We start from the raw sequence: 24,386 nt of genomic DNA on the forward strand, positions 1-24,386 counted from the left end.
AGGGATTCAAAGAGTGGTGAGAAATTCATTAAAGAAAACCATGCCGGTTTAGGAGGGCTTTGAGATTCAGCCTGCCTTGCTGTGATGGTACATTCCCCTGGTGTAGTGATATACTGTTGTATTCTTTCCTACACCTCTGCTGCTGTTAGAATGTAGATTCTGGGCTAGATAGCCTCTAACCTGTGGCATTACAGAAACAATAACTTCTCATCCTTATGAACTGGCTACAAAATAAGTACTCCTCTTCTGAGGCTCCAGTTTTCATTCCCTCCTAACTCTCTTACAGTAAAACACAAGTTATATAAATACTAGGAAATAAGTTCAGGAACATTCCCAAGCATGGAAGGAATCTGGTGTAGAATAATCTTAAATCTCTTAATAAAATCTCTCAATTTAAAAACAGGGTTATTTCACATTGCCAGCTGGGAAGGATTCTTGTCCTTATGCATTTTCAAGTCATGTCTAAGAATGTTCAGATGCTTGTTGGCATAGGCCAGAATCATGCCAGAGACCATTTTAACAATTAAGCAATATAAGCAGTTACATTCCAATACCTAGGAGTGTTTCCAGGCACTGCAATTTATAGTTCCAGCTTGAATATTGCATTTCTATTCAATTTAAAGTACTGAGCAGAAAAATTTAGTAGCACAGTAGGGCTGCTGTGTGACAGCCATATTTACTGGTCTGCCTCTTACAGGCAAATTCTTTTTGCTGATTTTATGATCAAGAACAAAATGTTCCATTAGATTCCTAAGCCATCTCAGTCTTGGAGTGCAGGGGGTGATAGCACAGAAGTAATTTGGGGTCATTTAAACTTGCCTGCCTTACTACCAGGAAAATCATTGTATTTGCTGCCTAGAATGAGAACCAAATGTAAGAATTACTTTGCGAAGAGATGAAATGTAAAATCTGTGTGTTTTGCCTTAGAAGTAATCACTTGTTTTCTTTTCTAGACGATGTCTTCAGCTGTTGTTCAAATATACGCAGCAGATCGCAATGCCATGTGGTCAAAGAAATGCTGTGGTGTAGCTTGCCTTGTAAAGGACAATCCGCAGAGGTCATATTTTATCAGAATATATGACATTAAGGTAAGTTTTTCCTTTTCACTTTGTTGTATTCATTCTCCATTTTGAATTGAATTATTTTCGGTGATTGCAGTTGCACACTTGTACAGAAATCCTCAAATAAATGGCTGTGCGCTGAGCAGTGCACTGACTGCTTATTAATAGGCTGCACAGCTTTCTTATATTCTCAATTTGAATTATTTCAGAGATATTAGCTCTTACTGATCAAATAAAGATCAGATACGATTTTCTTACAACTTGCAGAAGTAGTTCTCTACTAATTGGATTTGTGAGACTAGTGAAAATTAGTGTAGTGTCACTGATACTGATAGCTGTGATAAGTTTAGCAGTTATTAGTACTTGGGCTTGTAGTAATAACATAGACGCTGTGTTTTGTAGGGATGAAAACAAGTATCGTTTTTTATGGTGAATATGTTTGTGCGTATGAAAACTTCAGTGTAAATATACTTATTTCAAATAATTTCTTTCCCACAATATGTAGTTTCATACTGGAGACCTCTGTTCTATTGTGTTATTTCACTCAGGACAATGGGAGCTAGGAGCTTAAGTGTTCCAAGATGCATTTCCTTAATAAAATAATAATACTGTAAAGCATATCCTACGGGCTTTAACCATGGAAGCTTCTGATTCTTCCTTTAGCTAAGAGCAGCTCAGTACCTGTCAGCATCCACTTTGTGAAGTCACAGATATATTCAGGAAAGCCAATTGGTGGTTGCATTTGTGATTTGATCACTTTGTTATTAGACGTGGTGAGAAACCCATCATTTGGGTGCTGAATCATAATGCCATTTAAATATCTGGAAGTTTTTAAAGTGAGGTTTTTGCTCCCTTGAAATTGACTGTTGAAATTAACTCCCTTGAAATAAACAATTTTTAGGTCAATCTTGAGAAGATAACACTGGTGGAGGTCTCCTTTATTTTTACTATTAACACTGTCTTTCAGTGCTATCACTGGTCAGTGCTAATGCGACCAGTATAACCATAGCAGGATTATGAAACTTGAAGTATGTTTTTTGAGATATGCAGGAATTAGAACAGAAGGTAGAGTGATGAAATAGTCTAATTTCTCCACATGTTCCAATATACTTGGGCTGAGCTCATTCTTTCAGCCCAAGTATATGGGTAAATGGCAAATGCTTAACAAAATGCAGCTTCAAACTCTTGATAGGTTCTATTATGAAAGAAGTTAAACTACAGTTTGTCTCCAAGTGTTTCAAACTTATGTTGCTTTGTCTGTTTTTTTCCAGGATGGGAAATTATTGTGGGAGCAGGAGCTGTACAATAACTTTGTATATAATAGTCCTAGAGGATATTTTCATACCTTCGCTGGAGATGTGAGTCTCAGCATCTTTGAATACCTACCTTACAATGCCTTTTATTTGAATGGTTGCTTCTTCTAATATAATCAAGATTTCCATTTCTTTCTGTGAATTATTTTAGTGCAATATCACTTTTTCTTTTATATTTTCTTATCAAAAGAGCTTTGGATTTCAGCTAGCAAAATCAATCTATTAGAGAAGTACATTTTACATATCTCTTCTTTAATTTCAACTCCCATTAATAGTGAAATTGTTTTGACTTGGGTGATATTTCACAGTCATCATTTATTTCTTAAAATAAATTTTCCTTCCCTCACATTTGATTCCAAGCTACAGGATTTTCCTCAAATTTGTTAAGAGTGTGAGCTGTAGAAATCTGACTAGGAGACGGACTTTATTAAGTTAGAATATGTTTCACAGTAAGATGTGTTTTTCCAGATTTACAATGGTGATGTTTCTTTCTGATGATATCTTCAGAAGCGTAAGAAAGCATGTAAGAGGAAAGCCTTTGTAACACTTTCTTAGTCATGGGTGGGGGGATATATATTTATTTTTCAGGCATGTCAAGTTGGTCTTAACTTTGCTAATGAAGAAGAGGCTAAACTGTTCCGCAAAACAGTAACAGATTTACTTGGACGACGGCAGAGGAAATCTGGTAAATATTCAGATTAATCTTGAATTTGGGACTGTTTCTGTTGTTCTGAGAGGAGGCAGTAAGTTATTTGTGTCTGAAAATGACTGGAAGGTTTTGCTGCTGTATTTATATTTAGAAGTAATTGCATTACAAAAGTGTACTTCATCTCTGTTGTTCAAAAATATCTCCTCTGAAATAGCTTGATGCTCCTTCTTGCTGTAAGTTTCCTAGTAAGCTGAGACTCGAAGGATGTGGTGTTTGAATGTACCGACCAGAAAGAAGCAGAAAGGGTAACCTATCAGTGGGAAAACAAGAAATCTTCCTGTAAGCAGTTTTCACATTTGACTAAACCCTAGTTTAGCTCTGGGCTGTTTACAGTGAATTTGTTTAAATTCAGCCCAATTGGATTGTAACAAAGATTTTTACCATCTGGTGTATTAAGTAGTTCGTGTAAATGAATTATTGGCACTGATCCAGTGCTCAGCAGAGAAATATATTTTATTCAAAACTAATGATCTTGACAGAGGCCAAGTGCATAAGACATAATGTACCTATACTGTCCTTAGCAGCACCAGACAGTCAGAAGTACAATGTGCATTTTGCCAGCTTCAGAATGCCTTAGGAAAATAGCTGGTGTTTCAGAGGGAGCTCAGGCTTCCTCCAGGTCTTCTCTTGGTCCTTTTCCATTGAACTCATAAACAACTTGCTTGCCTTGACGTTCATATGACCATGAAGAGTAGGGTAATAAAAACACAGGTTGGATGCACATGGATGTGTTCAGGGTTGAAACTTGTCTCAGCTACAAGATAGTTTTTGTTGTCTGTTTTGGGATTGAATTGTACTAGCAATGCAGCATGGAAAGGGAGTGTAGTAAAGAGAAAGGTATCATAGTAAAGGGAGGAATCCCTTGGAGTACCATCCATGCAAGTATGTCACTCACGTGAAGTGGCTCAGGCACAGAGCATTTGTTCCAAACCTTGGTTGGCTTGTTTAAGACCATCTCTGCTTAGAATATGTTCGTAGGATTTCTCAAGAAGTGGCGTTAGTGTGTGACATTACTGGAGTAAAAGTAATCGTATTAGTTTTTGTCTCATGTTCTTGAAAGTTTGTGCTATTACACTTCTAAAACACAGTGCTGCAGTGCACCGGTGACTTGGGAGAAGGCAAATACTTACTTGCTTTCTTGGCCACAGCAAAGTTTGTTTGAGAGCAGTGGTTCAGCCAAACCTCCTGTTCAAAGGTTCTTCATGGATTTTTCTTGTTTCATCTTTGAGCAAATAGTGTTGGTTTGTTGCTCAGGTTCATACCGTAGGATGAGATTACTCCATGCACTCTTAATGTTTCTTAAAAGGTAAATAACTTTATCCCCAAAAATGTATAACTTGAAGACAACTTTACTTTAAAAATATATGTATAAAATTGATTTTTTTAGTTAAGCCATGAGGTGGAGTTCTGTGTTTGTCATTGATAGGATGGTATCTGATTGTGCTTCTGTAATAACAGGCTTTGCATTTGCCCAAATCAAAACTGATTTGTCATTGGAGTGTGTGTATATATTTAGGCTTATCATAATCTTTTTAATATCAGGCTGATCAGTTAAGTTCTCAGCCTTAGGTTAGGAAGAAATTACAGTAATTACTTAATTTCTCTAGTAAGCTTACTTAAGTGAGTCTCTCCATTTACTACCTCAACAGACCCCAAATAGCAGGGTGAGTAATGTTTCCCCTCTCTGTGAGCGCAGTACATTCATACTTCTGGTATACCTTAATATTAATACTATTAATTTTATATTTACCATCTTGCCTTATAAATGCCAAGGTACGTAAACACACAAGTATCCTCTCCACATACTGAGAGAACTTAGCCTGATTGCTAAATGCCTTTCAACAGCAGGTTTCAATTTTTTGTCTAATTCTTAGGGGCAACTTGTAGCTCATAAAGCAGGTTTCAGTTTTTGTCTAATTTTTAGAAGCTTGCAGCTCATGGGTGGGAGCTCTTTTCCAGGTCTCAGAAAGCAACCGCTCCTCCAACAAGCTTTTAGCTCTTGATGCCCCTCCTAGTGCACTTCAAGCTGGATGCAAACAGGTTTTTGGTTTGTTTGCTTATTTTTTACATGCGGATGAGAGCATTTTCGTAGACATGGGCAGCTTGGTGAAGTTGATCAGTAGATATCTCTACCTTCAGTCAGACCTCTGGTCAGGTCATCAGCACTTTGGAAGAGGAGTTCTTATTTTCTAGTCTGCAGTGGAAACCACACAAAAACAAATCTAGCATATTTTGGCCACAGATTATTCTTATCTATACCCAGCAAAAATTGCAGGAAGTGTTTAAAATGGCTTGTTTTGTTCTCCACTGTTTTATCTCTTGAACTTTTTCTCCTCATGAAAACTGTAATAATTCCCGTGATTTGGCACAGAGCCGCTCAACATTTCCTATGAATGCCTACTTTTGCCAGTTTCCCATCCTTTGCTAGATGACTTGCTATCAACCCCATGCTTTCCTTTTCTGTTGTTGATAACTTCTGAAAGCGTTTCTGAAACGTGTGAAGAGGGATCTGCTGTAAATTCACTTTAAGCTCCTAGAGGAGGCCCTATTGGATTCCAGACCTGAAAGGAACGTAGTGTTTTCCATATAGGACTATGTTTTTTGGTGAGATGAGGTGATAAGCTGTCCAAAGTCTTCTGAATGTCTGTGTAGGTACACAAATAGCCTAAGTGCAACTGTGTACTGATTTTTGTTCAGCTGTGTACTAGTTTTTGTTTTAGACTCTGCTTTGGAGAAAGATTGCAGGATTGGTAAACCCTGTTTGAAGTGGATAGAAATGAATGCTAAGTGAGGAAAGGCTCCTTCAAAGAGGAATTTACTGTTACAGGCTGAGAGTGCTGAGGTATGAAAGGCCTACAAATGCATCTTAAATTGTCAAGCCAAATTCTTCATGGTCTATGAAATGGTGTGGCTTTGCAATTAAAATAGCAGTGTAAGGATATTTGAGTTCTGTTCCATGTTGTTACTTTTCGGTAACAGAAGTGTTTTGCTCCTCTGTGTTCAAGTGTCTTCACACTAGGAAAAATGATTGTGAAATACATGTGCTTTTGTGGAAGAACGTTACTGTATCAAAATGTTTATTGTATTTCCACATAAAGAAAGTGGAAATCATAAAGCATAACACTTAAGAATATATGTATGTATGTATATCTTACTTTGCTGGGTTGTACTGAAACAGCTTCTTTTTGAATACTTCACCACAGTTCGGAGCCACAGTATATGAAACAAACTTAGCAGCTATTTCCTACTTCACATCAACAGTCATGATTTAAAATGGGTTTTTATGGTTCTCTAATGCTTAATGTGTTTTTTCAACTGTTCAACAGGTAGGCTTTTAAGATGTTTATAGGTTAAGCCTGAGTTAAAGATCACTGAAGGTGTCAGTGGAATGTTAAGTCTAGCATATATTTGTGCTGTGATATCTGTGAGTAATACCTCTTTTTCTTTTTCGACAGAAAAAAGACGAGACCCACCCAATGGTAAGCTTTTTGCATGAACCACTGCCTTTTAACTTTTCCTGCTACTGTCATTTATGGTTTGTATGTAGCTTTGTTTTGGACTTGTTCAGGATAGCTATGTGGTAGCAGAAGCAGTAAACTCATATTCTGGAGGTTACTATATTTGTTTTGTTTCTGTTCTTTGGTATTTGTTTAGTTGTAGTTGGAAGATTTGTGGTTTTTTAGCTGGCATTTGTAAAGAATGTTTTTGGAGAGGATTATGTTTTCCTGCGAATAGGACAGAGGCCCTTTAGCTGAAACTGTGAAGAAAGCTTTGTACCTTTCATTTGCTGCTTGGCCTTCAGAATATACCTATAAAGGGTAACTATGCAAAACTTAGCTGAAATTAAAACGTAGGCTGTTTGTCTAAAGGTAGGAATAGTCATGACAGTTTTCATAAAGTATCTGTGAAACTTTAACTTCTGATTCTGACTGACTTTATAACGTAACTTTCTGGCTATATGTCATATGTTTGTCAATGCTGATCTTTATTCCGTGAGAGAATATTTGAGTGTATTTGCCTTGCATTTCACTGACATGAAGAAACAGATTTCTCAGAACATCCTTATGAATTTCACAGAAGTAAAAAGAATGTATCAGTTTGATCCCAAAAATTTTTCCATCTTTTCTTAAGAACAAGTGAGAGATGCTCATCAGAGATTACTGGAGTCTTTGATCTAATTATGCTTTCAGCCTGAAACTAAGAAGAGATTTCTGCTGTGGCATCTCAACTGATACCTGACAGGTTACTGTTTGAGCGGGGTTATCACCAAATAATCGCGTAGAGACCCAGAGCCCTCTACTGCCTGAGGAGATCTGATTTTTGGGTGGTCCTGTGCGGATCCAGGAGGCAAACTCGTTGATCCTTATGTGTCTTTTCCAACTGGGGATTTTCTGTGATTCTATGAGTTTCTTAGGTTTGTTCTAACCAAGACATCCAAACCTCTCAGTCTGTCACTAAAACAGATAATCCTGAATTATGGGAACTACAGATGTCCTGCATATACCCGATGCAGAATACTTCTCAAACTGTGAACGTGCCTTTTTCATGCATATTACATTTTGAGGAAGTTCAGTCAATAATCAGTTTAGTCCAGGCCTTTTTTATTTGTGCACCTTCATTCAGCAAAGACTGGCTTGCTTAGTTTTGAAACATTCATACTAATACCGACCTGCGATTTTCTAATAGTTACTCTGAGCTATGGGAATGTTTTAATTGTTCACTGTCTTGAGCAACATGTTTTATCTCACCTAAATAGTTCTTTCCTTATATTAGCATAAAGGAAGACAAACAGTGGTGGTGATGATATAGTGCCACCTACCACAACAAATCTTTAGCCTTGGAGTCTCTACTCTAAAAGTTTTCTAAATGTTTTTGAATAAAAAAATTGAGTACTCATTTTGCATTCATTGATCTTGCCCATTTAACCTAAAAATTATTTGACAGACAGAGTATTCACAAGTTCGCTTGGTGTTTCAGGTTCATGGAGAAGTTCTGAACTTCTCTGTGTTTTAGCAGAGTGTTGCTGGGACATCCTCTGCTCTTTCATGATCTGCCTACCTTCCTTTTCTGATGCTGTGAAGTGCCCTAATGCCAGGCTTCTCTGCTGGCACTTCACTTGGTGTTCATGGCCTCTGTAGTCTGAGGTGAGACATGCTGAGGGCACAGCTCATAGTCTCAGTTGGTTCTGGCCTACAGACAGCACACTTAGCGTTTGGACCAGATTACAACAGATATATATAACTGGAGGGGGGTAATGAAAACAACTATTATAGGGTCAGATTTTTTTTCTTTTATTCTCCATATGCAGTGAAATTCCACTAGGGAAAAAAAAATGGAAGAGCTGCTTTTGTTCTACGTATCAGTGTGAATGTATCAGTTAAAACTGAAGAAGAAAGAGCAGCCACATTGGTGTACTCCTATAATCCACGCTTTGAAGTGCTGTGGGAAATTTTGTTCTAGGGGTGCTTCTTTGCCTGGATTTTCTGTTTATGTGGAAATAAATGGGGAGTTGCGCAGAAAAAGCACTCTTATTTTTTGTTTGATGTTTTCAATGGTACAGATTTAAGACTTTTTTTTTCCTTTTTTTTTTTTTTTCTTTTTTTTTTTTTTTTTCCTTTTAGAATTGCAGGATTAAAATCAAATTGGCATTAAGAGTTATGTAAAATGTATTAGCCTGTAATTTCCTGGGATTTATGTTCTACACATTCGTTATAGCTAGGTCTCTTCATGCACATAAAGAGGACTTAGTGCGGTTGAACTGACCTCACAGTGAAGTTCTGGCTGAAATAAGCATTTGTCAGAGGTCGGGTTTTGAGAGGATCTTTAAGAACCATGTGGAGCAATTTTGTTTCAGCTGTTAAGTAGTTCGCATTTATTGTAGGGCTGTCTGCAGCCTGAGTCAGATGTCCGGAAAGGTTCTGAAATCCAAAGAATTTCTTAGAAATTCTATTTGAAAATGTTCTGTACTACATTTTCTGGAGCCCCCTCTGAAGATGTCACAGATGCTGATATCATTGGATGCCTGAGGCCACTGTACTGTCAAGTACTTCCTAATGATGAGCTCTATATGCCTCTCTCATCTTCACTTATTGAGCTATCTACACCTGACGGGGAAAGTGCGTGTGTTTTGATGGGAAAAATTTTGTTGGATATAAATATGGCCGTTCTAGAAGAAAACAGTTCTTTCCAGAGTTCTTTTATCCCTCGTGGGAATCTAAAGTCTCAGCCTGATGGTAAGAATAACTTTCATCTGGAGGAATTAACTGTGATCTCTGGTATGAATATTAATATCAGAGTTAGCTATCAGTCCTTAATTTGAGCTCAGCTGAATAAAATCTCATGGATGCTGCTTTGCACTTGTTAGAACCAGTTCCATTTAGTTTTGAGCTTTACATAGGCAAAGGTATATTTTCAAGGGCTAAACAAGGACCAAGGTGAGAAGGATATAAAAAATCTGTGAGCAGTGTTCAGTGCGAGGCTCTGTGTTTCTTCTTCAATGTCAGTATAGCCTTTGAAAAGCTGTAGATTACATTGTCTTGGTGAGAGGGTTTGATATGGGTGCATAAAGTGAATATGAACTCCTATGGTATATATATATATTTTTTTTGAGTCGAAATGAAATTTAAACTCTTAATTTTTCAGTTTATCCTGCAGGTTTACTTAACTTCACGTGAAGCTTTGGGTTGATGCTATTTAACTGTTGGTCAAGTTAGTGCAAGCTTTACGAGTAACTTTTACAACCAAGTTGTGCATAGTTGTAAGTGGTCAGTTAGAAGTTTTGCATTCTGTCAGAGGACAGCTGGCTACATCAGAGCCTCTCTCAAAGCATTTCCACAGAGCAGAAAAGGCTTGAGAAATCTTGTTCTGCATTTCACATGCAGTTTCAAAACCTTGTCCTCTAAACACTGCCAGAGGTACGTAGGAGTTGTCATATGCTTTTAAATGAGTTTTGTCTATCCCAGTATCTTGTTTCTGTTAGCGTGTTGTAGTCTGGCCAGTATTGGGTGCTTCCCTTTGAAGTGTTACACTGTGAATGTCAGATCTGAATGTATCTGTCATATTGTCTGCTTCTCTTTTCAGGCTGTGAGAGCAGCTCGTTGGTCTTTTCAGAATGCCTGGGATAACTCTGAATTATGTATATAAAATATGCTTACAAAAAAAATAGTATCAAAATAAGGTTCTGATTCTCTTAAATCTATGAGGTGTTTTTTATCACGTGCCCAGTAAAGCTGGATGTGTGAATCATATTCTCATTGACTAGCTAAGCATTGCTAACTCAGAGTATGCTTTTCAAACTGGTCCTGCTCAAACTGCTCTTAAATAGACATCCTTGGTTTCATCTGTGGAAGAATAAGATTACTTATTCTTTTAATAGTTTTATTTGAAAATGCACATATATGCACTTATACACATGCATGAAAGAGGAATACATTGCCTTACAGTGTTTAAACCCCACCATCCCTTACGTAAGAAAAGTTACCTTCTGTCAAAACTAAAAAGAACTGTTTGGAAAATGCCCCAGGGATGTTTATATGCTGTTATTCCAAAAGTAACACAATACTGGAATGTTAAAACTGGCCATCTGAGTGTTTGTTTACTTTGTTTCTGGTGTTGCTTTTGCTGTCGTGACCTTTGTTTCACATCCGGGACTTCGAATGTTTAACAAACCCATCAAAGAATAAGAAATCCCAAATAGCTCTGTCTGTACTGTCACGCCTTTGAAGACGACAGTATTCCCACTTGATGCTTAATAAACAAAGGTTCCTCCTCTGTTAAAAAGTATTTACTGTGTTTTCAAGGTAATTGCACTCTGCGTATTGCTGTCTGTGACATTCACTTTCCAAGTCTTGTCTAGGATGGCCGTTACGCTGCCACTGTGCGTGGCTGTAACTTAATCCCTCGTTTCAAGCATTCTATTAATGTGTGTGAAAACCCTTTAAGTTAGAATTAATTTATTTGCCAATTATGCAGAAATAAAATTCTAGTTTATGATTTTTTCCTGCTATTGCTCTGCTCCAGGAACACCCTTTTTTTCTTCAGCAAATGGCATTGTTCATCGTGATTCTGACATCCAGGACCCAGTCAGATGCATGTAACACATACAGCATTTAGCCGCACATATGCACAAAAATGTGATCTTAATTAGAAGTTAAATATGGTTTTATTGAAACAGTAGTTAAGGTCCTGCTCTTTGTCTTCACAGGTCCAAATCTACCAATGGCGACTGTTGATATCAAAAACCCAGAAATTACAACTAACAGATTTTACACTCCACAAGTCAATAATATTTCATATACCAAAGAAAAGAAGAAAGGAAAAACTAAAAAGAGAAGATTGACAAAGGCAGATATTGGAACACCGTCTAACTTCCAGTAAGGACTTATTTTGGGGGCTTTGTCAGATCTACATGCGAATACTCAGGACTTCCATGTGTGACTGTTGTGTGTAACCTGAACTCGAGTGAATGCTGACTGGCATTTTGTGGGATTTAAAAGCAAGTTAACTGAGACACGTGGGAGTTTATCTGCAATAAAAAGTAACTTACTGTCCTAATGTAACTTGATGAAGCTGTATTAAGATGGCTTGCTTAAGTGGTCAGCTCAGAGTAGATTCCTCTTTCATTCAACCTCAATGGTTGACTCTTAAACTCATTACTCCTACAGCTGTGCAGTCTTTGCTGTTCCGTGTCAAACAAAGTACACACATAGGTCCTGACTTTCCATAACTGCAGAAATGGCATAGCTGTGTTATATCTGACTTGGTAAGCTTGGGTATGTGGGCTTATACCCACATCTTGTGATGAAAGAATGCTGTGTGTATATGCTTTTTTAGGAACAGGTTGTTTTCTCCAATATTTCGTAAATACCTTTATTCTTCTAAAATAGTTATCTGTTGTTTTAAGCTTCACTTTGAAAGTTGGTTTTGGTCAGCTTACTGAGTTAACCATTGTTCTTCCTAAATTATAATTTAAGCTTCTGCCTTTTAAAATAAGTGCACTTATTTTGTGCATTTATTTGCTGTGCTAATGCAACAGCACTTTGAAGGTCTTGAGTTAGTTCAGGATTGATAGCTTGTGTGAAGTGTAGGAAAACCAGTGTAAGGTTTATATGCCAAATGAACATCTTATTCTTTCAAACCATTATCTTGCATTGTTTCCACTGACATGCTTTCCCAGGATAAAATTCCATATAAGTAATGCCAGTATTAACAGTTACAGTAATGTTTTTGCAGTGTTACATAGTGGACAGAAGCAAAAGGAGAGAGAGGCTAAAATGCATCCCAGTTCAGAATGTGCTTAAACAATTCAGACCTGGATCATATTTTTTCCTGACACGAGTGTTGAAGTGCTACATCTGTTAATGTCACTACTGGAAAATGAAGAATGCAGAAGAGTGAGACAAAAAGAAACTTGCACAGTGATTGGTAGCTGGTCACTGTTGTAGCTGTACTGAATGCAGCTTTCAGCATATGCAGGCGGGATTGCAGCTAATGATTTGTATTAGTTTAACTTAGCTCTGATCAGAATTTGTGGAAGGGTGTGCAAGAGTGAAGACAAACAAAATTTGATGCTTTTGTTTATGTTTGTTGGGTCCTGACAGTGGTGGAGCACTGCATGCACATTCATGTCATATTAAAGCAGTTGTAGAAAAGCTGAGAATAAGGTAAAATATTTAATGAAGTTAAATTGAACTGCTTCTGCTAGTGAGATGTGGACATGTAGTGTTTTAAGATACAAGTAAAACAGTGAAATTATGCATGGTGTTAGTGTAGCTTGATACCTACTCTTTAGGTATTTATAAACAGTGGTGACATCCCTTTTTCTCTTCTCCAGACTGAGCAGTTCCAGGTCTCTTAGCCTTTCCTCATAAGGGAAATGCTCCAGAAACCTAATATTGTGCCACAGACTATAAACTAGCGGAAGAATCTAGTTTTCCACTTGATAAAACTGGAGAATAAAATAAAAGAAGCTTTATTCTCTTCTCAAATAGGGTGCTATAGAGTAAAAAATGCTTAGTGTCTCAAGAGACTGAAAGTAGAATCTAGTAATAATGCAGTTATTTGGGTGTCCTGTTTATCTTCAATTACAAGTTCTGCTTTACTCCAGTTAAGTGGACTTTTCTGCTTTCTTTTTTCAGACACATCGGACATGTTGGTTGGGATCCAAACACAGGTTTTGATGTAAGTAATCTTAGTATGTTGTTCAAGCTACTGAATGACAAAAAGCTGTCAAGGCTTTGTAATGCAGGTTGTGAAGATTGGCATCAAATGAGTTGTGACTGCACATCAAAATAATTAAATTGTGTGATTCCATAATAAGTCACTCCAAAATAATGCCTCCTACTTATTTCCATGGAAACTACAAGAGATGCAAAGAACACAATAATGTTACAGGTTTTTTTCCTCACTACAAATGATGCTTTAGAAACTTCTCTGTCAAGCTCCTAAATGTATCTGACTTGCAGGTGAACAACTTGGACCCAGAACTGAAAAACTTGTTTGATCTATGTGGAATTTCAGAGGCTCAACTGAAAGACAAAGAAACTTCCAAGGCCATATATGATTTCATTGAAAAAACAGGAGGTGTGGAGGCAGTTAAAAATGAACTGCGCAGACAAGGTAGGATTTTATTTCCACACAAAGCGTTGTATGGTGTTTTTTGGCACAGGGGTTGAAATAGAAGCTGTTGATGAGAAACATGATTATTTTTTTTCTTTGAACTTACTATTGCCTCAGAGGTATTGGGTTTCATGTTCCTGTGTGCCATATTCCATGTTAAAGTGTCCATGGGTGACCCATGAGAGTACTTTCTCCTTAAGGGTAAGAGTGGTACCTATGTCAGTTAAATAATTGCTTGTAACAGTGACTGTACACATATTTCATACAATGTTTTCAGACTGCAAAGTCATACATTTGTTTATAATTTTGATCTTACAAGTAAATATAAACTCTGAAAGCAATATTCCTGTCGTCAGTTATAATAGAATTACATGACAGGTGTGTGTGGTGCCAGGCATGTCTAACCTGCCAGCATTTCAAAACTAGAAAGCTGTACTTCAATAAGTGTAAGTATTTGGTCAGGAAATCTGATTTAACTTCCTGAGGAAAGGGAATTCTGAAATAAGCTTTTTCTTTCCTGGTCTTTGAATGTGGTCTCAGCTGGTGCATTACCTGCTCCAGTATAGCAAGTCAATCTGAACATTAGGCCGTCAGTATAAAAGTTTTGAATATTTGCCTACAACACTTCTCAGGAAAAACAGAAAACAGAATAATAACGCCATTGAAGTGATAGCGGTCTGGATAAATAGTTTGAGTGTCAGAATAGCTAAAAGTTCAGGGTACAGTGACTTTGTTACATTTATTTCTAGGGCCCCCACGTTGGAGTGGTATGTACTTGAGCTGGCATGCTGTGAAGTATTCATGCTGCTGTGTGATTTCTTTCCTGGACAAGAAACCTTAGTCCACATCCGTTTGACTGCAGTGCTATAAATTATGATCAAATATTGTACATAAATTGCAGGCAAAATTTCAATTACAATCTTTTTCAGCAATAAGTCTTCAATTTCTGTGTACAAACTTAACTCTATTAAATTAACTCTATTCAAATGTGTACAAAGTTGTTGATCCCAAACTGCTGATCTTATGATTCAATTGAGAAGACTTGGCTTGAAGTCTTGTAACAAGCTTGAAATACTTTTAAAATGCCATTTTTGTTGTGTGTATTCAAGTTATGTCCACTTGCACGTATACAATTGAAAGAAAAGCCGTCTCATTTTTAACATGCATGATAATAATCTACCTCTGTGCTTTTTGGTAGAGGTAGATAAAACTATTCCAGTGGTTTTATCCACAGTTACATAATACATAGACTTGACTGATGTTTGGAGTGTTTTTTCCTCAACTCAGACACATTTTCCTGCTTTACTGCAAGAATTTCTGTGCTTAACTACTCACACCACTAGGATGCTGTGCAGAGAGTTGCCGACGCTTCCTTGTGCTGAGATAGAACTTACTTTCTCCCTTTTACTGCCCTTTCTCTAGTTCTGATGTTGGTTGTTTGTTTTGGGTTTGTTTTGTTTTGTTTGAGGCAGCAGAAGATTTTACAGACTTCCATGTTAGTAGCTGTGTTGCATTTATAAAAACTAAGGGTTCTTTTTATTTTGCTTCTCTCATCTGTTTGGGGGGATGGGGAGTGAGGATGAGGTCATGGTGCTCCCTCCTTGCTACTCCTCCCTCTTTCCACTTTAGTTGAGTCCAGGCAAGCCTGCAGAAAACAAAGCAAAAACTTCCTGAACTGTGTTTCCTCGGCTGGGAGGTGGCATATTGCACTAGATGTGATGTAAGTGAGATCTTTTGCCACAGGAAAACTTGAGCTGTGCGTTCAAAATCTGCAGGCACCACAGACTGAAGCGTGGCTGTGTTGTGCATCATGTCTGAGATGCAGAAAACCTCCCTGTTGTGCTTGCAGTGTAAGTTGCGTTTGAAAATACTGCCCTCCGATGGCCAGAAAGGAAGATACAGTCCGGATAACAATAAAGGGGAGGGCAGGGTCTTTTTTGTTTGTTTTGTTTTTAAATCAGAATGTTGGCAGTATTTCTCTTGTAGAATACACGAAGTTTGAGAGGAGATTCTCTCCTTGCTGTTTCTTTTTTTAGAGAATGGGAAGCATAGAGAAACGTGTGGAATTTGGGGCGTAACGTGTGATTTTAGTGTGGATAAGTCTGTGAGATGAGCAGGGAAGGAGGGATGAGCACTGAGGCACCAGCGCCTTGTACTTCTTCAGAATCCCCCTTTTTTGGCCTTTGCCCTCTGTACTGCAGTGCAGGCAGTCTGTTCTGTTCTCTGTGCAAGGAACAGGACAGAAGAAATAAAGAAGCATCATCTTAAGGATAATACCCTTTTTTGCTATCAAGCATGTAAAATCAAGCGAGAACTTTCTTAATAATTCAGATGCTGCCCTATGACTAAGTGGTAATGGGCAGCAACCACAACTTATATTACCACAATGGTACTATGGTAATGGCTTAATGGAAGGGGAAATAAAGCTGTTATTTAAAATGCCATTAGCAAAGCAAGTACATTTCAAGGCCAAACAATATAGAAGTGATGGTGTACGTTGAAGTAGCCCTGAAGTTGTTACTTTCTAAAGTCCTTTCCACAAAGATGTTGCTGAAACTAATTTTGAATAAAGAGATTAAGAATTTGTTTACCGAGTTTTTGAACTTCCTGGGGGAAGTGGGAAGATTTCATATATATCATTCAATCACATTTTTGAGCCTATCTAAAGGAAGGACTCAGAGCAGCTGCTACTGGCAAATCAAGATTGAGCAAAAGCATATTTGCCAATGGCTGCCAGTTTTTTCAAGGTCAGTTTGTCCATATACCCAGAATTCTCATACAGATAGAGAACTATAAGAAAGATCATTCTCAGATGATAGTTTTATAGTTTAAAATGTGAAATAGGTTTTTAGAAGATGCATTACTTCACTGTTACAAAGCAAGAGAAACTCACATTGTTAGGATAGTATTCCTGGATGAGTATTAGTTGATTTGCTCTTAAAAATACTCTTATTTGCCAACCTGGCAAATGGTGACAAAAAAAAGATAACTCTCAGTAGCCATAAAGGTAATTTTGTTATAGTGAGGCAGTAGTCAATGGAGAACTTTGCAATAGCTTCTCTATCCTGTTGCCTGCGAGAGGAAACTGCTTCATTTGATTGAAGTTTTGCCCTGACCTGTCACCTTGAACTTGAAATGCTGTATCAACAGTGCTGTTTCATTGCTTGTCTTTGTAAAGGATGCCACGTGGTGTTAAAGGATATGAAGGCATGCTGTTAAACACAGTCATGCAGTATGTTCATCTTTGTGTCCCACCTATTCCTAATTGTAATGCATTCATATTTTTGAAGCTTCATCTTCCAGTAGCAAAAACTTTGCATCTTGTTCCCTAATCAAATAATGAATTGTTTGTAAAGTGGAAGTCCTGCATTCATTTTAGGTGTGTATTCTAAAATCATTTTTCCTCGCCTTCTACCCTGAAAAATATCTTAGAGTATGGTTTAGATTTTTTTTTCCCCCTACATCCTTTAGTGGGAAATTGAAACCTTGACTTTCAAATTCACTTGTACCATGAAGGATATTACCACTATAGTACCAAACTAAAATGGATGGCCTGGATAGTATAGTGACCTCAGTCTTTTTCTGTTCTGCACTTGCTCCCTGCAGTGTTGCAGTGCTTTTATGAGAGTTTACAAAATAAGTGACAGAGATGGGCTATATTCAACTTAATTTGGATTCGTGTAAGCACATCTTATCTTCAGTGATCTTCAGCTTAATCCAGGGTTGGTAAAACTTGTACAGGCACAGAGATCCTTGCAAAAACTTAGTCAAACCCTTTTATCCTACTTCTGCCAGTCTCTGAAAGACTTGAGAGTATTAAGTAGTGTGTAATTGTTAAATTATCTTTTGTTTCAGCTCCACCACCACCACCACCGTGCAGAGGAGGACCCCCTCCGCCTCCACCACCACCTCCCCACAGCTCGGGCCCTCCTCCTCCCCCTGCTAGGGGCCGAGGGGCACCACCTCCACCTCCCTCAAGAGCCCCAACAGCAGCACCTCCACCCCCACCTCCATCTAGACCAGGTGCCGCCGTGCCCCCACCTCCCCCCAACAGGATGTATCCTCCTCCACCACCGGTGCATTCATCCTCTGCGCCATCCGGTCCTCCTCCGCCACCGCCACCACCGGCCAGCGGTTCATCTGCTCCCCCACCGCCACCTCCTCCTCCGCCGCCTCCTGGTCCTCCTCCACCACCAGGCCTTCCTTCAGAGGTCGATCACCAGCTTCCAGTTCCTGCAGGAAACAAAGCAGCACTCCTAGATCAAATCAGAGAAGGAGCCCAGTTAAAGAAAGTAGAACAGAACAGTCGGCCAGTGTCTTGCTCAGGAAGAGACGCATTGTTAGATCAGATACGACAGGGGATACAGCTCAAGTCTGTAAGTGTTTCTCATTTAAGTCCCCTTGGGACTTGCAGATGGCTGCAGTATTGCAGGATGAATAATGACTTCTGGCAGTTTTTGGAATGATGCTTTAAACAATACTACTACTACTACAATAATACTACTGATATTGATTACTTCAATATGGACTAACTAAACTTACAGTGTGCTAAAAGAATATAATTAAACTTCATATTTGGAGGTACATTTTTAACTTACAAAAGAAACTGTAGTTTTAGTCTTCCTTGTGGCTGACAGTGAACTCATTGATTTTATAAGGTTTTTTGAGAAGCACACAGATTCTGTTTCGCTAATAATACCAATCTAACAAATCTCTTCTTCCAAGGTATCTGATGGCCAGGAGAGTGCACCACCTACACCTGCACCCACCTCAGGAATTGTGGGTGCGTTAATGGAAGTTATGCAGAAAAGGAGCAAAGCCATTCATTCTTCAGGTAAGCCTTGATGGAATTCTTCTGACCTCTGGGCATCAGTTTTTCAAGCGTTAACATCTCTACTGAACGTAAAATGTGGGGAGAAGGCATGGATTTTCAGCATGCACTTAAATACTGAATGCTCTAGGCAGACCGCTGGTGGTGGTTTGAGTGGGTGCTTTGTGCTACTTTGAATTACTGATGTATAGTAGCTTGCAGTAATATTGGATTTGAAATGACTAATCGAGGTTAGGATCCAATATAAAAAAAAAATAAAAAATTCTTACAGCTGATTTATTTTGGAGTTATCTGAAATACTTTCCCAAAATGCTTTGAAAAGGTTTTTAATGACGTGTTTCTAGAAGCCAGGGCTGTTGCAGAAAGTCACACGCTTAAAACTGCGTCTTCCTGTGTGCTGTGGGTGCCACCTGCTGGGTAACAAGCAGATAACCCACATCGCCTGACCAGTCCCATCTGAGTACTGAATCACTTTTTCAATCTTTAGGGCTTGGAAAAAGTAAAGTTTATACCAGTTTATAATAAATGCAATTCAGTAGCTCCAGTGCAGCTGTTGAGGTGCATTTCTTCCTTTTAGACTTTGCTGTGTGTTTTTCTTTCAGAGCTGGCATTACTACCAGATCTGCCCTTGCAGTCTGTGTATCATTTGACCATTTAATGTAGTTTAGTGGTTTAGTGCCCAGTGTCATAACCTGCGTTGGTTCTTCACACAAATTAAATCCTGGAAGGGTGCTACTTACAGCATTTCCTGGAAGGGAAAATGCTCTTGCCAGTTCGTTTATATCATTAAAATCTGTAGCGTGCAAAAACTATGAATGGAAGGCTGGGTAAAGGTAATGATTTTGACACTGATGTGCATTACACAGTTTAGAATATTCCAGTAACCACAACAGTCCTAAGCTCATAAAAATATTTGTATCTGCTTGTACAGTAAACAGGTGATATCCTGTTACAGAGATAGCAGTTCTTAATCGTAGAAATTAATTCACTCTGGAACAAGCTGGCTGCTCTCACGTTCTTTAAACAGGAGAACGCAGTGAGAATCTGACCAGTTCCTCTTGTATCCGAAAACAGTATTCTCCTACAGAAAGGATAAAGATTTAACTTTCATCCATTATCAATCTAAATGAACGCCACGTCCAGCAATCTTAAAATATTGTATTATCAAATGTCTTGTCCTGACCTCCTCCAACTGCTTGCTCCTTTTTCAGAAGGCTCTGGGAACAATCAGTAGCACTTCCGTAATGAGAATTTGATGCATACAAGTGTCTTCTTTTTCCTGTTTTTTAGATGAAGATGAGGATGAAGATGATGAAGAAGACTTTGAAGATGATGACGAATGGGATGATTGATCATATATTATATTATATATATATTTTTTAAGGTGAATGATATACTAAACACTACTTTCTGTCTATGGATTCTGTAAAATTATTATGTAAATGTTCTACCAATTTGCTGTATATTTTTGTTGCCTTTTGCTTTTTTATTAATCTGTGCAATACCTCATTTAATCTGTAAAGGTTTGTCATAATCCTCTACAAAGCTACTCCCTGCTAATGTGTGCAAGTTTACACCTGAATGATCATGTACATGTGAATACTTTCCATTCCATCAGTAAGGGAGTTTAAATGTAACATGTGAGACTGACAAAAACCTTAATGTAATTTAGTTATAATGCAAGAAGGAAAACACTATTTTCATACCCTACTTTTTCTGTATCTAAATTTTCTTATTAAAACCTAGTATAGCACTATGTTCTTTAAGTGATGCAGCTCTTAGTTTATTTAGCCCCTTCATTTCAAATGCAATGCTACTTGAATGTTGAGGCTGTTTTAATACTATTGCATGGTTTCAGATACATCACAACATTGCAGTTCAAATCTTAGCAGTATACTTTTCGTAACACAAAATCACTACAGAAGTGCACAGCTAGTTGTGAAGGTTGCCTTGCCCTAACTGTAGCAATACTGACTGCTGTTGAATAGCAGGAGTTGTTGAGTACTTTAATTAGGGAAGTCTCTATCTGAATTAAACAGGATGGCTTTACGTTGCGATGAAGGCATCTTTGATGCAGACCGGTTCAGTCCTTTTTTTTTTCCTAGTTCTTGACTTTTCAGAATGAAGAAATGTAAATTACTGGGGGCTGTTCTGAAGGTTCGCAATTGCTACAGTTTGATTTATTTTTAAAATCATTTTTATGTGGTTTTCAAGCTGAAGGGCTGCGTTTAATGCTTGCTTCAATAATGTTTAAATATCTTTAAAAATTTGTAGGGCATTGGTGTACTAATAAAGTAAACATAAGCGGGATTACTTTGCAGTCTTTGTGTTATGGTACATGGCAAATACTGAAACGCCAATCCTACATCCAAGTTGGAAAGCCAGTAACTCAACAACGTATGGTTTGACGACATACGGAACTTCATGGCAATATTCCGTGTTCATTCGTTGGCTTTAAGACCAAGAGTTGCGATGAAGATCAAGACCTCTGTTCACAGGAGTAGCATTTGAATAAGTGGACAAAAAAATGGGATTCTTATTTCACAGCTTGAACATTTAAACGTCGTACTTTGCAGTGCAGTAAACATCGGCATATCTGCCTATCATAAAATACTAATCTTTGCTAAGTGGGTATTTAATATCTGCAGCGTTAATTACTGTACTTACTGTAATTTTCAGGTAGTTTTGTTATTTTTTTTTTGAATATACAGCTGACACAGAATGTTTAGTTAAGTCAGTCATATTTGGAACATAGTTATTGCATAGTGTCTTGGGTCCTTGGCTGTAGTCAAGGTATCCAACTCAGTTTAAGTTATCAGAATTGTATTGACTGAAACCCAGTGACGACCTGATGCTGGCAGGCTGGACCTGCACAATATGGCTTGGATTTCTAACCCAGCGATAGCCTAGTCTCTAGTGAATTAATTTAGTCATATGAGAAGAAAGGAAAGTTGCTTAAAAGTAGTGGGAGAAGTAAGGTTGTAGTTAAATTATTCAGAGGATGTTAACTTCCTCCTGAGAGTAATTTAAGCACATAACATGAGGAAAAAGAAAATCCAAGTGGTCTGATTTTCTTGCGATAGCTTTCTCATTGCCCTCTGCTGCTGGAAATGCTTTCTACTAGCTTTGCTGCTCCAGTGGCTTGAATGTTGGATCAGGTGCAAGTGCAGCCACAGGTAGATAAAGGCAGTGGAGTTAAGAACCCGTGTAGGAAGAAAGTACTTGTATGGCTTTCATATAACTTCTGGCACTGCTCCTTCATTGTTCTAACTGCATATAGGGCATTTTAAATTAAGCGGATGAGGCCTAGAGGTTTTCCTAACACGCTACTTACTAGATATGTTTAGCTGTTTTGTTTCCAGAGCTGGAATTTATGTAATATAGTTAGTAATTAAGCGTCACAGTTCATTAATCAGTTTTCTCTTCCAGGTTTTGGGAGCTCTGAAGTTACGCTACTGAGAAAAACTTTAATTTGTAGATACTGACCAAAGAAAGCTTTTGGTTTTTCATTTCCGTTTCTTCATGCGAGAAGTACACCCACATTCTGTGGTGTCCAGGTTAATATTTACTTTAAAATAGTGTACGTACATGATAAATTTCAGGCATAAAGACTGCAGTGGCAGTTAAGTTAGTCATAACTGCATGCTTCAGCCCTCTGCCACTCGCACTGTGAGCAGAAGATAACATTTCATGATGCTGGTGCATTGTTGCTAAACATTGTAATGAAGGCCTCTCTTATATATTCTGGTTAAATGACTGTCCAGATAGCCTTAGCAATTAACAAACGAGCATGAGGCTTTGTATTTCAACACTCTATGTGCATAGACAATTTCAGCTAGCCACTTGTATGTATGGGATCCGTAAGAACCTTCTCAATCACTCAGTTCTCCATTTATCAAACTGAAATTTTTAGTATGTGAATTTTTGAAATGTACAGTGAATAGGATGTTGCACTGGTGGCAATTCATCATGGAGCATAATAAAATTAATTTGACCCAACTAGTGTAAAACTGTGTGGTTTGTAAGTGCTAATTATGGCACGGCTTTTAAAATAGACGTACATCTTGCTTATACGCTTTAAAAGTAGTTTGGGTTGCCCAGCCAAGTTCACAAAGCAGTAAATAGGGACTGTCAAGTCGCAGTAGTTTGCGCGTCTGGAAAGTTGGATTGTGCCAGTGAGTAAATACAATGACTAAGAATGTGACACCCCCTCTCTCCTCCTGGCAGATCTCTCAGCTGCTCACAGCTTGTCTGGAAACAGCTACTGCTGGGGGCAAGTGCAATAATACAGCAACATTTCAAGGTCAAACAAATGTGGCTTTGTTAATCCAGCATGAGTACTAACTGGTTAACCCTTCTCAGTGGGTGCTGTGACTTACAAGGTCTTTACAGATGTAAATCCTCATCTGGTGTGCTGCAGAGCTTGGGCTCGGGGTGCTACAGCCTGTTTCCTCTTCTAAAGCACCTGAAGGGCAGCTGGCATTTCACGTTTTCAGTCTGGTTTGTGCCATATTCTGAAGCTTATTGCTGCTCTGATGTTCAGGCTGTAATGGAAGGCAATTTGATACTTACTTATATATTACTTCAACACTTTCTGATTTGCTCTTCGCTCAGTAAACAAACTTAAAAAATGCTTTTGAAAAGAAGCTGTTTTTTTTTTTTTTTTAGTGGTTTTATTTGACGGTGGTTTGCTTTCCCAAGTGAGACGTATGTGAAGAGGAAAAAGGAGATGCTCTTTTGTTTTTAAGGCTGTTACTGATCCATTGCAACTGCCTCTATCTAATCATTAGAGGAATTCCTGGTCTAATTAAAGCTCCTGAAGCTCAAGTACAGTGATAAGCAGCTTTATTTATAGAGAAGTGTAAATGGGTTAGGGAAGCTTAGATGATACCAAGGCTCTCAAAAGGACCAGCGCTGTCCTCTCGCACTGCAGTGGGAACGCTTCCTGCTCTGTTTGTTTGTTGCCTACATCTTTCTTGTGAACAAACAGGGCAGAGCGATGTGAACCTTTCTCTACTGTTTGAAAGCGTGGAAGCATCCGTGCAGTTACAGAGCAGACTTTATATCAACAAGCTCTTACAACGCATCTAGTTCTTGCTTGAAAAAATAAAGTATGAGTTGGAAATCACGGATTTGAAAGCGTGAGCACACTGAGTGTTAAAATAGCGTCAGTGTGTCAGCATTAAAGTAACTTCTTGACAAATTGTATTTTGTGATGAATTTTACAGCATTTGCAGAGCAAAGTGTAGAGTGCTTTATGAGAACAGTGATTTATCCAGTATTCAGGTTCATACTCTGGTGTAGTTTTGGCTAATGACGAGTCGTTCTAAACAGCTTTATACATACTCTCAATGGAGAGACTTGATATTTTGCATTTATTCCGTCTTCTCTATTAGTGCTGACAAACATGCTGGTGCGCTGAGTTTTTAGTATCTTTGAGCACAACTCTTAAGGCTCCCCAGAGAGGGGGTTGAGTCATCATCCCTGGATGTGTTTAAAGCTGTTAGGATGTGGTGCACAGGGACATGATTTAGCGGAGGGTTGTTCGTTAGGGTAGTATGGTTGGGTCGTGGTTGGACTCGATCTTAAAGTCTTTTCCAGCCTGAGCAATTCTATGATTCCTAAGTTGTTATTTTGTCTGTTTTTCTCTCCGTGAATTTTAATTGTTTCTTCTGAGTTTGTTATTCGAGCAGCATGTATTTAAACTTGTTACCTGAGGATTAGATGGGGAAGTGTAAGGTTTTCTGAGAAAAAGCTTCATAAGTTTTAAAAGGTAGGACGGTTATTATGTTTTTATATGTGCAAGCTGAGGGACATGATAGTACGTGACGTTTAAAGCTTGACAATAAGAAATA

At 38.2% G+C, this 24,386-nt stretch overlaps 1 protein-coding gene across 1 annotated transcript in view; it reads left to right on the forward strand.

Moving 5' to 3' along the window:
• Positions 1-20,841, forward strand: part of WASL (WASP like actin nucleation promoting factor) — a 48,063-nt gene extending 27,222 nt beyond the window's left edge. Inside the window, exons 2-11 of the mRNA XM_072350039.1 lie at positions 954-1,088; positions 2,333-2,419; positions 2,963-3,059; positions 6,539-6,562; positions 11,287-11,455; positions 13,220-13,262; positions 13,547-13,700; positions 17,556-18,076; positions 18,426-18,534; positions 19,822-20,841. Coding sequence (XP_072206140.1) covers positions 954-1,088; positions 2,333-2,419; positions 2,963-3,059; positions 6,539-6,562; positions 11,287-11,455; positions 13,220-13,262; positions 13,547-13,700; positions 17,556-18,076; positions 18,426-18,534; positions 19,822-19,883 — 1,401 coding nt within the window. The 3' untranslated portion in view covers positions 19,884-20,841. The remainder of the gene's footprint in view (positions 1-953; positions 1,089-2,332; positions 2,420-2,962; positions 3,060-6,538; positions 6,563-11,286; positions 11,456-13,219; positions 13,263-13,546; positions 13,701-17,555; positions 18,077-18,425; positions 18,535-19,821) is intronic.
• Positions 20,842-24,386: the final 3,545 nt, after the last annotated feature.

Source organism: Excalfactoria chinensis, chromosome 1, assembly GCF_039878825.1.
Source record: "Excalfactoria chinensis isolate bCotChi1 chromosome 1, bCotChi1.hap2, whole genome shotgun sequence".
NCBI classification, from domain to species: domain Eukaryota; kingdom Metazoa; phylum Chordata; class Aves; order Galliformes; family Phasianidae; genus Excalfactoria; species Excalfactoria chinensis.